Below are 15,477 nucleotides of genomic sequence, written 5' to 3' on the forward strand. Positions count from 1 at the left end.
AGTCTCCCTCCCCCCATCATGGAGGTTTTATTCTTCCGAAGACTATACCAGAGTCAGGCTCCAACAGCAGTGCCTACGAGGGCTGGGTGAAGAGAACCAAGGATGGAGCAGGGGTCCTTGGGGTAGCGATTCAGGAAAGCTGAGCTGGGAGCCGGTGTCCCAGTGTCTGTAGAGTCCCGTGATCTGCAAACCTCAGCAGAAGTGTCCTCCCTCGGCTGCCTGCCTCCTCACAGGGCATCAGCCTCCCTGCCATTAGCACTGTCCCTACCGAGGAAGCAGGAAATCTACTAACAGGATTGATAAATGGGCATAATGATGAGCCTTGGCCAAGAGCCCCCACCGTGCAGGCAGGATGGCCTCTGCCTACTGAGGTGATGGACAGTTGTCCTGTGGCACCAACGCTGGCAGCCTAGGCAGCTGGAATATTCATTAACTGGTGTGAAGGAGATTTTCTACTGGAGTGCCTTAGGGACACCTGCCCCAGGGCCAGCATCCTGCGAAAAGCCCCGCCATTAGCTACATAAGTCACTGAATGAACAGACCCTGTCTGTACTGTGCCCTTGGTTTCCCTGCCTGTGCAGTGGGAAGAACGTGGCCCGTCCCAGCCTTCGTATCTTTGCCTGCATCACAGGCTGGTGTGAAAAGGAAACAAGTATGTACATACCTGAGAGCAATTATGGGAACGTGTAAAGCACTAAGGTGGCACGCTGTTTTGTGATTTACAATTGTTATAGCTCACCTGGGAGATGGTTACAGAACTTGCCTTAGGGAGCCTAGGGCATCGAGGGGAATCAACCTTCTTATACAGAGGGGGGATGGGGAGAGGGATGAAGAGGGTCTTCGAGGGGAAGTGAGGGATGCGGAGAGACGCAGACAGGCTGTTTTCCCGTCTCCCATGGCTCCGTCGAGCTCCCCCAGCACTCTGTTCCTGTCTCCTCTGCTTTATGATTCCAGGAGAACAATCTGATCTTCTATGAATGCAGTGCCTATTCCGGTCACAACACCAAAGAGTCCCTGCTCCATCTAGCCAGGTACAGAGGTGTATCCCCGCAGACGTGGTCTGGTGGGAAGCACCTGCGTTCACCTCTGTGCAGACCCTACGCCCGCCCTCTGTCTTCTGGAGCCTTCTGGGTAAAGGGGCTGGAGGCCTAGGCTTTTGTGTGGGGTTCAGGGACAGCCCTCTGAAATACAATAGGGACAAAAGGGAAACGCTCCCCTGCCTCTCACCCGCACTGCCGCCTTCTTCCGCAGCTTAAAAGCTGCCTTTTCCCCAGGGATCTTCTTTTAAAATGCAAATCCTTCTGAGAAAGGTCACATCACAGGTCCCTGAACACTGGCCAGTATCTTAGCAGGGAATCGTTGGCATCCAGCTGGGAATAACAACAGTTTCAATACAGACTCTAGGGGAGAGGGCATAAGCCCGGGAGGGAGGCGCTGTTTGGGAGGAACTAGAGGCACCAAGGGGACAGTCTTAAAGGGTTAGTTCCACCTAAAGACTGTTTTCGTAAGCCTCTCCCTACACCAAAATTTTAAAAATCCCAAAAATCCCATAGAAGAAGGCCCTGTTCTCAATACTTGGACATTCACTCATTTATTCACTTATTTATAGGCATTCATTTCATTCCATCTACCCACCCACCCACCCATCCATCCATCCATCCATCCAGTCACCTACCCGTCTATCCAGAACCACTTTATCTATGCATTGGAGAGGCTGTGGAGTCATGGTAGACCCTGTAGGCTTTTCTCTGACACTGATTCGTAGGCCAAGTCTAACTTAGGAACATTCATCAGAGCATCCCTGCTGACTCAGGTTGTTGTAAATATCCAGAGAGATGCTAAAGGTGAAAACACATTGAGGCTATCAAGCAGGGATAAGATCCTTCGCACTATTTTTAATCCTTCACCTCCTACATTTAATCTGGAACTGTAGCGACATGGGACAGAACTCCTATAGGGTTAATAACGCAAAAGTATACTTTTGAGTCTCTACTGTGTGCCAGGTACTAGATAGGCTACAGAGACACAGAGACAAAACATACAGTCCTGGCTTCAAGCGGATTTCTCACCTGAGGGAGCCACCCTCAGAAGGGTGAAAGCACCTTCTGATGCAGGGTGATGGGTTTATAACAGAGAAATGGCTAGAATGCTGTCAGGGACACTTACACCACCTGGAGAATCAAGCGAGGCTTCTTGGAAGAGGTATCACGAAAGATCCATATTGCCTAAACGTTGTCTTTACAAATTATGGTTACATACCTGTACTTCCCTGAGGGACACTTTGAATTCTCTGATGCTCTGGTGAGGCTGAGTTCCTTCCTTATCATCCAAATGGCCTGTAACCCCAGGACCTAGTGCTCTCCACTACTGATGTTATACCTTCCCCTCTCCCAGGATCCTCAAGAAACAAGAAGATACAGCCAGGGAGGACACAATACAAGTTGACCGCCCTGCCAAAAAGAAATCTTGCTGTGGCTGATAAGAGTCCTCCCAGCCCTGCTCCATGTGGACATGAGGTCACAGGACTTACCCTGATTCCTGCACATGGGCTCCTGCTTGGATGCTGCCACCACAGCCTGCCTAAGCCCTTGTTTCTGTCAGCGACTTGCCTCCACCAACAGGAGGGGAAGCACATCCAGCCAGGAAAGCTGCTCCTGGAGCATTTTGGAATCTTCTTTATCTAATCTCTCTAGACCCAGGTGCCCATTTCCCACCCCTTCCCCCAGCTTAGTTTTGTGGGGAAAAGAAACAGATGGGCTTTTCCAGAAAAATCACCACATGCCTTCCCCACCTCCCTTCTGTTCCCCTTGCCCTTAGGAAATGCAGCACCGTGGTTGTCATGGCAACCACGAAGGGCAGACTTGCTGCTTCCTGTAGGCCAAAGACACAGGACCAGGGCGGTGGGTCTTCCTTTGGCTCCTGTTCTCTGGATATCAATGGGATGCTCTTGGCATATGCTTCATAGACCTCGAGATGCCCACGTGGTGTTGAGAAAAGCATCCACATTCTATTGCACACCCCACCCGCAGGGATCCTGCTCCTTGCTGGGCTGCAGAACCCCGTGTCTCAGCAGCCACCATGCCTCCTGTATTTGTCCCCTCACAGTCTCTGGGACATGCCTTATGAGAAACCCACACCCTTTCCTCTCAACCCCCCACCCACAGCCCTGACTCCAAGGTGGACTGTGGGTGATAAATGTGTGCCTGGGGTGAGTGAGTGGGCTTAGTTCCTACTTAACTTTGACTAAGAGATGAGAAGAAAACGAGGGGAAAAACCCATCTGCTGCTAAACAGAGCGACCATTTCTGGTGTATAAATAAGGTATATATAGCTCTGTAAAAGCCATTTTCCAATGTTTCTCAAAATAGCTCTTCGAAAAATTGTACATGATGATTAATGGGGTAGATTGACATGCAGGCAGTGAGGCCCAGCACTGGGTCCATAGTTACCAACTTCATTTTATTTTATTATTTTATTTCCAGAAGATTATATTTAAGAAAAGAAAGTGTGGCCATGTTGTGGACATATAGCTGGTATTTCAGAAGTGAGCAGAGTGCAGCTGCAGACTTCAGCATCCCTGGGATGTTGCATTAGGGGCATGATCTGGGCCCGTATGTGGTCCCTTCATCTGGGTGGTGATGAGTTCCCAGCCCCAGCTGGGCTCCAGCATCCCTGGCTGGCCGTCAGGGGGGCTGGCGAGGGGAGGGCATTCTTGGCTTGGGTGGGAGCCTGGATGAAAAGATCATAAAGCTCACCGCCCCCTACCACTCATGTGCTGCAGGCCCAGCCCTACAGGAAAGTGAGTGGTATCCATACCTAAGTGGCACAACATAGGAAGGGAGAGAAGCACAAAGTGTCCACAGGCCTCCAAGAAGATTCAAGACAACGGTATACAGCCAGCTTGGTAGTAGAGTGTCTGCTGGTCAGAGTTCCTAAGGGTGTTCCCTGTAGCCTCCTCCCCAGACTCCTAGAAGTGTCCATGGGTCACCAGGCAAGTGCCTACCTCCTTTTCTCAGGCTTTTCTCTCCCTCATTTGGTGCTTGGAGGCACCAGGGAGCCCATGGATGGTACAGCACAAAAACCAGCACTGAGCCCCAGGAGGTGCCCCATGATCTTGGGGGAAGGCAGCTCCCTGTCTGATCGACCATCTCATCTGTAAAATGAATGCTGGGCTCTTTGATGGTTCTGGTTCTTCTTGTTCAGGGTCCTTGTGATGATAGCTTCATCTTCTAACTTAGGCTAGCCTTGCCTTCAGTCCAAATTTGAAGGGAACTCACAGGAAACTCCTTTCTCTAAGAAAGGACCGTGGCAATTGTCTCATTCGTGGGATGCAGGGGATGATGGGTCACCCAGAAGTGGCCCTCCAGCCTCTGTGTGGGTGTGTGTTGCTGTGTGAATATGTGTTGTTGAGCAGGGTGGGGGCAGATAGAAGGTAAGGATCACCATAAAGAAAGTAAACTGAATCTCCTGCTTCTGAAAACAAAAAAGCAGAGATGACAGTTGGAACTTATGGGGCAAATTAGCTATACCTGGAGTTTCCCAAGCCCGCAGATGCCTTTATACCCTATACCAAGTCCCTGGCTTGGGGCTACATTTTTCCATTTAGGAGAAGAGCATTCAGGATTTAGAACAGGGTGGAGTGATCCTAGTGCCTGACCCCACAGCCCACAAAACCTCAAAAGTCCAGGCAGAGAAGAGAGGGCAGCGAGGGTCTTTAGGCCCCTGCTGCTTTCTTCTCTAACCCCACTTGACACAAGTATGGAGGATGGGACCTCAGAGAGCCTCTGAGAAGTTCTGTGTGCCAAGGTCAGAGCCTCCCCTTCTCTCCAAATTCCCCGTAAGCTATCAAGGTGATCCAAGTCACCCCCGTGACTGTGAGCCTGTCCCAGGGCCTGGCAGAGTGCTGTCAGAGAAACCTCTGGCTCCAAACCATTTACATAGCTGTAATGACCTTGAAGTCACCTGGCCAGGGTTCCTGTTCATCTGTAGATTGGAGGTTTCAATGTCTACCTCACATGGACACTTTAAATATTAAATGAGGCAATGAATGTGAAATACTTAGCACAGTGCCCAGTACACATAGGTGCTAACAGGTAGGGGCTACCTTTGCTGTCAACATTGAGTCACTGCCCAGACCACTAACCTCGCCCTAATTTCAGATTGAGAACCAGCTAACACTTACTAAGCCCTATAAGTGGGTGTTCTCGTAAACACTACCTTATTTGAGCACTCAATTGCTGAGCCCATTTCCTTGGCATATGAGCTTGTTTCTGGCATTGCTCTTAGCTCTGCTCTCCTTTGTTCCTGTGGGTTTCCTGGTTTTCCAGTCAGTACCGTATCTCGCAGTGTATGTGGTCTGCTTCCGCATAATCTAATTCACTCTGCTCCCTGCCTGTGGTTCTCCAGGACACAGACAGCACCTGAGACCTACTGTTAGGGTATTTACCTAAGAATGACCTCTGCTCACCACCAGCGTTGGCTCCACATTTTCTTCCCTATTCTGACTCCTTTCACTTCTTCTGTCATTTGTGGCTGCCCTCAGCCCTGTGTTGCCAAACCAGGGGCTTCAGCACCGAACCAAAACTCTGGTTGTTTTTTGTGATATTTGTTTTTAGATATATTTATTTATTTTACAGCACAAGAGAGAAAGAGCAAGCGTGCACAGGGTGGAGGGGCAGAAGGAGAAGGAAAGGGAAACTCAAGCAGACTCCTTGATGAGCCATATGTGGGGCTCGATCTCATGACCTGAGATCATGACTGGAGCCAACACTGAGAATCAGATGCTTTAACCGACTGAGCCACCCAGATGCCCTGCCCCAGTTGTTTTGCTATTTGTCTACCATTTATTTGCTTGATGGTCTTTTGGTGGTCTTCTCTGTTCCTCTGTAATATACTAGCTTTCTTCCACCTCTCTCCATCTGATACTCTCTGTCTTTCCTTAACACTTCAACCCAATCTTGGACTCCACTCTTCCCTACTCTACCCCTTGAGCCCATTCCAGGTCACACCTGTATGTTCTATCAAAAATAGCTCAACCCTTTGTCCTGTCACTAGCAGCCAATGCTCTAAAGGATCTTATACCAATTTCAGCTAAAGTACTAATGCAAATTGTGGCTTAAGGGCTATATGTATACTTTAAGAAAGAACTTTAAAGGAGGCAAAATGCTAGCTCAAGGGAATAAATCCTGGTGGTCATGGGGTTCAAGGATTTAGGACAGAGCTGCCTTCTCCTAAAGTGGTTTGCTTCAAGGATTTTGGGACTCTATTTCTGGGTTCATATATGTTTATAATTGTTATGTCTTCTTTATGAATTGACCCTTTATCATTATAAGGTGTCCTTCTTGCTTTTAGTAACAATTTTTGTCTTACAGTCTATTTTGTCTGATATTAGTAGAGACACTCCAGCTCTCTTTTGGCTGCTGTTGCTATAACCTTCTCTATTTTTGTACTTTCTCCCTATTTATGCTTTTGAATCTAAACTGAATCTCTTGTAGACAACATATAGTATGATCATGTCTTTTAATATATTCTTCCAATCTCTGCCCTTTCACTAGGAAGTTTACTCTGTTTACATTTAATATATTAGGTAAAGTAAGATTTATGCCTGCCATTTTGCTATATCTTTTCTGTATTTCATATGTCTTTTTGTTCTTCTGCTTCTCCATTACTGCCTTCTTTTGTTAGTTATTTTCTAATGTACTATTTTAATTATCTTCTTGTTTCATTTAGTATTTTTTTAATTTATTTTCTTGGTTGGTGCCCTGAAAGTAACCATTAATATCTCAGTTTATAACAATCTAGTTTGGATTAATACCAACTTAATTTCAATACCACACAAAACTTTGCTCCTGTATAGTTCCATTCCCCTCTCCTGTATGTTGATATTGTCACAAGTTACATCTTTATACATTTTCTTCCCACCAACATAGATTTATTTTTATTGCTTCTATGCAGTTCTCTTTTAGATCAGATTTAAAAAGAAGTTACAAAAAATGCATTCATACTATTTTCTATATTTAATTATGTAATTACTTTTGCCAGTGCTTTTTATTTCTTCATGTTGATTCAAGAAACTATCTAGGGTCTTTCTCTTCACTAGTATTACTTGTAGGGAAGATCTGCTAAAGACCACTGCTCTCAGTTTCATTTAGATGAAAATGTCTTGATTTATCCTTCAGTTTTGAAAGATAGTTTTGTCAGATATTGAACTTTTGCCTGACGGGGTTATTTTCCCCTTGCTACTTTGAATATACCATCCACTGTTTCTGGCCCCATGGTTTCTGATGAGAAAGTAGCTGTTAATCTTATTGAGGTTCTTTTGTATGTGATGACTTGCTTCTGTCTTGCTGCTTTCAAAATTCTTTGTCTTTGTCTTTCAATAGTTTGATTTTGATGTGTCCAGCTATAGATCTCTTAGAGTTTATCCTACTTGGAGTTTGTTGAGCTTCTTGGATGGGTAGATTGATGGCTTTCATCAAATTCAGGGAGGTTTTAGTCATTATTTCCTTAAATATTCTTTATATCCCTTTCTCCCTCTCCTTTCCTTCTAGAACTCCTGGGATGCATATGTTGATATGCTTGATGGTTTTCTGAGGTTTTGTTCACTTTCCTTCTTTATTTTTTGTGTTCCCCAGACTGGATAATCTCAACAGCCCTATCTTTAAGTTCAGTGATTTTTTTCTTCTGCCTGCTCAAATATGCTATTGGGAATTTCTAGTGAAATTTTCATTTCCATTATTGTATTTTCAACTCCAGAATTTCTGTTTGGTCCCTTTTATAATTTTTATATCTTTATTGATTCTCTGTATTTGGTGGGACCTTATTCTCAGATTTTCCTTCAGGTCTTTGAACATATTTAACATAGCGGGTTTAAAGTTTCAAAAACCTCACTTTCCTAGCCATCTCTACTGTGCACAAAACAAGTTCTACTTGCCAGTTCTTGCTTCCTTCCTCACACTTCACACAACATTTCCAGGATTTGTCTCGTGCCTTAGCTCCACTTCTAACCTCCTCCCTAAAGCCTTTCCTATCTTCTGGATTGGAGGAGGGATATGAAACTCAGAAATCTTTCAGGTCTGAGAACCGTCCCCTCTACCTTGAGCTTCTGGATATCTATCCTGCTGCAGATGAGCTGCCCAAGAAAATATCCATCTCTTTGAGGAAGTGAAAGAAGGCCAGAAACCCTCAGGCAGTGTTCCCTTTCCTGCCAGGAAGCCAGACATTTCACAAAGTTTCACTCAGAAGGGATAGGTGGGAGAATACTACAGATCATAAGTATTTAATTACTTCAAATAATGAAATTACAGTATGCAAACATACAGAAACAAATATTTAAGTAACTTCTTGCTGACTGGGCTTATGAGCACTGTCACCTCTCCTCCTATTATCTGGGGGAAAAGAAATTGACTGCACAAATCCCAATAAAGTTCAGTCAAAATCTATAAGATTTTACCCTTTATTTGTTATTTCTTCCCTTCTTTCCTTGGGGGTGTGTGTGTCAGAGTGAGGGGTAAGGATGATGATGGTTAACATGATGTAGGATCTTTCAAAAGCTCCCCCACTTCCTACCTCCATTAATGTCCCTATTAATAAATATGTTAATTACAAACAGTAACAGTAACAAAGAACATCATAACTCCAACTTTCACACAATTCAGTGGAGCCAGTTTCAGTAAAGTGTCCTACTTAGGAAGAAACTTCCTGGAAATGATGGGGGTTGGGAAACCATATGATGGTGCTTGGCTGAGGACCTGAACTCAATGTAGAAACTGAGAAGCACTTGTTCATTAATGAGGTTGTGTTCATTTATCATCCTGGGGCAGGACTGAGTTAAGTCCAAGAACAGACGCCTCTGTCAGGGCTGGAACTTCAACACTTTGGCTCTGATTAGGAAGTGGTACTTGCAGGCTCTTGACATACCACCAGGAGACTCTCCACCCAGAAAATGAGGACACTTAGGGCCAGTGAGGCATGTGCCATCATAATGAATTATGACTGGATCCATCTGACCTATAAAAGTAAATACTACCCATAAAAACCCTGCACTACTAAGCAAAAATGTCCAAAGAACAGGGACAGAAGGAATGGGATATATATATTTTTTAACTTGGAATCAAAACATGTACAGCTCAAGGAGCCTCCTAATAAATTTGAATAAGATGACTATGGAAGTAGAATTTATTGAGTATGTGCAGCACCAGGTCAAGGACAGAGTGTCAGGGTATATGATTTAACATCCAGTGTATAAGCTCCCCAAGGCCATTCTGTAATGGTGTTGTATTGTGCTTATTTATACACAGTGCCCACAGGGCTGTAATGAGTGAAATGCACTGGACTGGACTCCCGAGGGCAGGAGCATTCATCTCTGCCTCATGCTTAGTACAGTGTCTGACAAACAATGGTTGCCTTATAGAAGCAGTTGAGAACAGAGCATCATTTCTCAAGAACAAGGCCCACTACTTGGTGAGCAGTCCACTGGAGCCCCAGTTCCCAGAGGCTAGATGGCTGGGCTTCTGGGGTCCGGTAGACCCATGGGGTTGCCTCACTGTTTCAAAATGAGCTGCTGCTTCTGGCTCTTAAAACAGAGTGCTGAGAAGCATTCCAGCTGCTGTGATTCAATTGCATTTCAGACAGTGTGATGCCCATCAAAGCATTCCATCTCATCACCCCAGCAGCCTCCCCAGCTGTTGCTAGTAACAATCCATTACCCTCAGGCGGCTCAACAACTTAATTTGACTTAGGCTCCATGCTTCTGTCCATAAAAGATGCTTCCCTGCCTGGTTTTCTTCCTTCCTGGTATGGAACTGACCAACTTTACCCAGGCTGTGCCTCTCCCAGACGTTTTCTCTAATCCCTAACGATCTGCTCAGAATAAGAACATGAACACAGTTGTGTGACCTTAGGCAAAACCTGGAACTTCTTGGTGCTCTGAGCCCTAGCTTCCAAATCCACAAAATAGTGTTCTCTGCCCTACTGTCTGCTAGTGTGAAGGTCAAACAAGAACTCTGGGGAAGGATTAAGTCAACTGAAAACCTGTAGACAAATGTCAGCTATTACATCATCTGTCTCTCTGTGCAAAAGACATAAAAACAGAATAAGCAAGAAAGAAAGCTCCACACTTCTTGGTAACCAGGAGAAGCTGGGGCCTCAGGGGAGAGCATCTCCCATTTCTCTGGGCTAGCAGAATAAGGAAAACTTGCATTCCTTCAGGCTACAGACTTCTGTCTAAGAATGCTTTGTATCTTTCCACTCTGCCTTAAAATGGGACAGGAACACAGCATCGCAGACTACAGGGTTCTCACTGGCATGGTTCTGGTCTCATTCAGTTTTCTATTTACATCATAAATGCTAGGTGTGTAGATTTGTTGCCCAGTCCAGACTTCAGATAGTGCACTAATTGACCCACTTTACACATATGGTTTATAGACTCTTTCATTTTGGGATGATGAAAACCTCTGGAGTTGGAGGGGAATGATGGTTCCATGCAATATTGTGACTGTACTCAATGTCACTGTACAGTAGTAAATGGTTAAAACTGCAAATTTTATGTTTTGTATACTTTACCATAATACATTTTTTTTTCAGAAAACACTTTCACAAACAATTATGTTCCACGAATGAATATAGGATTCACTCTCTTCAATGCCCAAGTATTTTTTCAGAAAACACTTTTACAAACAATTATGTTCCATGAATGACTATAGGACTGATTCTCTCTTCAGTGCCCAACAATGAGGGTTTTATCAGAGATAAGGGAGCAAGAAAGGAAGACAAGCTTACTTAACACCCTTGATGCTTCAGTGTACTCAAGGGGAAGAAATACCTAGAAACCCACAAGTATACAGTAGCATTTCATAAAAATGCCGTGACCACAATCCCCCGGATCCCTTTCCCTTAAGGGTCTCCACCAGCCCCACCCCACCCTGGATTCTGCTGACACTTCTGCCCCTGCTCACCCTTCTTCTCTTTAGGAACTTGGCTCCATTCCTTGTAGATAAGCTCCTGGAGAAAGAACTTCCATATCTTCTGTGCCAACAGGACGGGCTAACGTGGTCCCGGAGTGTGGACTCAATAAGAATGTGTTGAATGACACAAAAAATGAATGGCAAAAGCCTTTTATTATTCCTGAAATTTTGTTGCGTTGACTACAGTGGGAAATACACTCATTAGCATCCAGAAATACTTTGGTTTAGCAAGATTGATGCAGTAATCCTTTATAGTAAGGACACTAGGAACTAGCATAAGAGGACTGAAGTAGGAGAGAACCCGAATACTGTGTTCCATGATGAAGGGCTGACTTGGGTGTTACACTTGTTCTGAGTGACTTCACAGGCCAGATTCGGACCAGCCAGCACCGAGCATGGGGATTGCAACCTATCCTAAGGAAGTTTGTCCCTGTGAGCACTTCCCAGCAATGGAATAGGCTGCCTCACCAGATAGTGAGCTCCCTAACTCTAGAGATATTCAAGCAGATGTTGAACACTCTGCTTTTAAGATTCCCTCTACCTCTACCCCACCAAACCTGAGAGTCTGGGATTGTTTTGAACCGAGACTAGAGTAAAAGTATATGGGATAAGGCGTGCCTGGTAGTCTAGATGAGTTGACCAGGATGCATCCGTGGACCAGGAGAATGTTGAGCCTGTCCATTTCTGTACTTCGTCTTCCCACTCACCCTTCTCCACTTTCTCCCCTGTCCCACTTCTGCCCTACTTTTCCCTCCCTTTCCCATCTTCTTTATCTTTCTCTCTTTCCACCACCCCCTCCTCCAGCCGGCTCCTGGGGCAGGGAGCTGGAAGCACCTGGCCCCAAAGTCTCCCCATGCTTCTGCAGCTTGCCTGGCATGGGGAGAGGTGCTGCGTCTTTGCTCGCGTCCTGCCAGTTCCTTTATTGTGGCAAGTGAAATTACCAGCTTCACACTGCGGGTCTATTTAAATCAGGCTTTCATGTCTGATGGATTTAAAAATATGCTAGAAGTCAGCATCTTAAGTACAAGAAACACAAACAAGCAGATGAGGCTGCGTTTTCCTCCCTCTGTGCCCACCCCACCCTCTTCCCTTCCTCCCACTCTCTTCTGCCCCCTCCCAGGGCCGTGTTCATTCACCAGGCCCATCTCCCCCCTCCCTATCCTTCTCCTTCTCTAGCTGGCACTGCAGTCTTCAGCCTGAGCAATGGCTGGGAGCCTCCAGGGTCTACGTTCCTGCCTCAACTCAGCGGGACACAAATAAGGCCACTGGGCAGTGAACACTGGCACCCTCGCTCCCAGTGTGGCTGGCGGGAGGCAGGCGGGGGTGGTTTTCTGCACGGACCATTGTATGCAAATGCGGCCCCAGATGGAACCCAGAACGGGCTCACCCACCTCCCTCCTGTCCCAGAGGAGGAGGCTGTGGCCCAGGCAAAAGGGGTGACCTGCTGGGTTCAGAGGTCCGTGAGCAGCTGTGCTGGCTCCTGGCCCACTGCCCTGGGAGTCCATAACCTGCCTTCCCAAGCGTTTGGGGCAGCTTTCTGGGAAGGATATTTGCTACCCAAGAGCCCTAAGGCTCCCAGTAATCCTCGCATGAGAGTTTCTCAGGCTCCAGTCACAGCAGGGTACCTGCTCTGCCCCCTCCCCCGTTATTCACTGGGGACCCTCTCTGGGGCCTTGTCTCACTTTGGTGGACCTAGCCCAGTTTTCTCCAGCTATAATTTAAGTCATAGTCCCTCTAGGCCCTGGGTGTCATCTCTTTGAGACTTGATAAATGCCCTCCCACCCCCAGCATGTCTTCTGCCTGTGGGGCAGCAGCTGGCTCTGGGGCTACAATGGGGAGACAAGGAGAACTGCCTCACCTGGAAACGGCCCTACCACTCTGCCCATGGCTCAGGCAGATGCGGTGGTTCCGGCTGGAGGTCCTCAACCTTGGATGCCCACTCGGATCACCTGGGCAGTTTTTCTTTTTCTTTACTAGCTTATTTATTTTTATTTATGCTACTTCTACTTGTTTCAGAATTTAAAAAAAAATAATGCCGAACCTCGCTCCCCCTACACACACATCAAAATTTCCGATGTAAGTAGAAGTTAAAAGAGCTTTAAAAAATTTAATACTACCATTATTAACAGTAAAAGACTATGGAATGGAAAGGCGCCTGGGTGGCTCAGTTGTTAAGCATCTGCCTTCGGCTCAGGTCATGATCTCAGGGTCCTGGGATCGACCCCCCACATCAGGACCCCTGCTCAACAAGGAGCCTGCTTTCCCCTCTCCCACTCCCCCTGCTTGTGTTCCCTCTCTTCCGGTCTCTCTCTCCCTCATTTTAAAAAATAATGGCATGGAATAATAGTGAAAAAACTTCTTTCTGCTTGTGTGTGAGTATTTTCTTGACCTTGGATCTCTCTGGTGTGCCTCCGTGCCTTTGCCCATGCTGTTCCCCTCTGGCTGGATTCTTGAAGAGAATTTCAATGGCCACGCAGCAGGCCTTCAGTGAGGCCAATGGCCTAAGGAGTTTCTGAGGCCTCTGTGGCATTACACACCCTCTCAGTGACCAGGCCTTTGAGAGCAGCCACGTGCCGATGCTCAACACTCAAGAGGGGCAGTTGGGGCTCAGGAGCGACATCGAATCCATTGTGCTATAGAGCCCTCACACATGTACAGATACACACAGAACCATACACACACACCACACACTCAGATATTCAAACACACACACTCATGCCTGACCACACACACCACATACACACCACCACACCACACACTCAGACACATCACACACACCAAACACATACCACACAACCCACATGACACACTCAGACACCACACACTCACACATGTACCACACACTACACACTCAGACACACCACACACTCACCCTCACAACCACACACCACACATCCACTAAACACCCATGTACCACACATACCATAGACTCAGACCCCACACACTCATGCTTGTATCCAACACAAATACACCACACACCCACACACCACACACACTGAGGAAAACGCACACTCCAGCCGTTCTGGTTTCATCCCAACTCCTTCCCCAATAGTCCCCACCCCTGACGGCTTGAAATACTTTCCATGAGAATTAGAATATGTGCCATCGTGCCAAGCAATACACTATGCCCTTGGACCATAAAAAAGGAGAAAAAAATCAAGGATCCCAAAGTCAGTGAGACTTACCTCGCAGAGAGACAGGAAATGAGAGGGACAGGGCAGAATGCCCTGGGATGCGGGAAGTTAGTGAGACTAAGTTGTCCCTGGGTTTGGAGTTGGGGGGAAGCTGCCTTTTGTGCCCTCAGGCAAAGAAGGAAGGGGAACAGTGGGGAATAGTGATGACAGGAAGAAAGTGAGAGAAGGCAGTTTGGGGATCCAGCAGGGCTGGCTGCCCAACTTGTGGGCAGATGTGGGAAGAGGATTCTGGGGTCAGGAGTGGAGAACGAATCTGGGGATGAAAGCGGATGAGGCCAAACCTTGAGAGCCTGCCTGGACCAGAGAAGTTTAAATGCTACCTGGTCAGTGATGAGGAAATTGTGGAGGGTTTTAAACAGGGAAGTGACAGATTTGTGACTCGGGGCAGAAAGACAGGTGAGGCTTTCTGGCGCTGGTCCCAAGACCCTGTGCTGAGAGGACCAGGGTGTGGGGGGTAGGGAGAAAGAACCTCATAACCAACCGCCTGCCTCAACTTTCAACATGACCTGTGTTTGCCCATGAGCCAGACCACATTTTCAACCTTGGCCTTTCCTCTCTACCTTCCCACAGCCCAGTGTGGTCCCAGGCTGGCCATTCCTTCTTCCTTCTGGGATAGGGAAACTGAAGAGCTCCATCAAAATCTGACTTTGGCTCCTAGTCCTGCTTCTACCCTTGCTAGGACCTGCACCCCCACTGTACACTTGCCTTTTAGTGCAAATAATATGTGTCCTCCTTGTAAGGGACAAGGAGTTAATGATTTCTTTGGAAGTCATGGAGCACAACAGATCACACCTAAGGAAGAAATGGGAGAGAATGCCTCCATGAAGCCATCATGTGCATATTCCAGCCCACGGGTGCTGTACATCTTGGCACCAAGACCCCGAGGCTCTAAGGAATGAGTGACTTACAGCGGACACCCGGGCCCTTGTTCAAACTGGTTCCAGGATGCCTGAGAGGACGCTTATACTGGACCACAATCCTCAATAAAAACCCCAGGCCCCAAGCAAAGATGAGACTCTCTCCTTTTCTTTTTGGAGTCTTCCACATGCTCCGTCTGTATCTGCTCTCTGTAACTTCAGTAAACTCTGTTCTTACTTCCTGCTGGCTTGCATTTGATTTCTATTCTGCTCCTAGCCAAGGACCTTGGACCCTGCTGGCTGTGTCCTTGGTCCCTGGTAGCCTGCCTCAACCCCATACCCTGAGTCACTAAATCTCAACCACGGATTTTTTCCGATTAAATCCAGTGAGCTTTAGGAAAGGCGGTTTCTCGGAAGGAAGTGGGAGCTTAGGGATTATACCCTGCAAACCTCAAACCAAATA

General features: G+C 46.8%; 1 protein-coding gene across 9 annotated transcripts in view; it reads left to right on the forward strand.

Annotated features, from left to right (window-relative positions):
• The window catches only part of CRACR2A (calcium release activated channel regulator 2A), a 196,540-nt gene extending 181,285 nt beyond the window's left edge, over nt 1–15,255 (forward strand). For 5 of the 9 annotated variants that reach the window (XM_032349078.1, XM_032349082.1, XM_032349077.1 and 2 more), the window contains 2 exons: nt 955–1,031; nt 2,395–5,668. In XM_032349078.1, the coding sequence (XP_032204969.1) occupies nt 955–1,031; nt 2,395–2,479 (162 nt within the window). In that variant the 3' untranslated portion in view covers nt 2,480–5,668. Of the gene's footprint in view, nt 1–954; nt 1,032–2,394; nt 5,669–14,727 lie in introns of those variants that run through there. The other 4 variants (XR_004287069.1, XR_004287070.1, XR_004287068.1 and 1 more) reach the window with 3 other exon arrangements.
• The last annotated feature ends 222 nt before the right edge of the window (nt 15,256–15,477 follow it).

Source organism: Mustela erminea, chromosome 6 (assembly GCF_009829155.1).
Source record: "Mustela erminea isolate mMusErm1 chromosome 6, mMusErm1.Pri, whole genome shotgun sequence".
NCBI classification, from domain to species: Eukaryota; Metazoa; Chordata; class Mammalia; order Carnivora; family Mustelidae; genus Mustela; species Mustela erminea.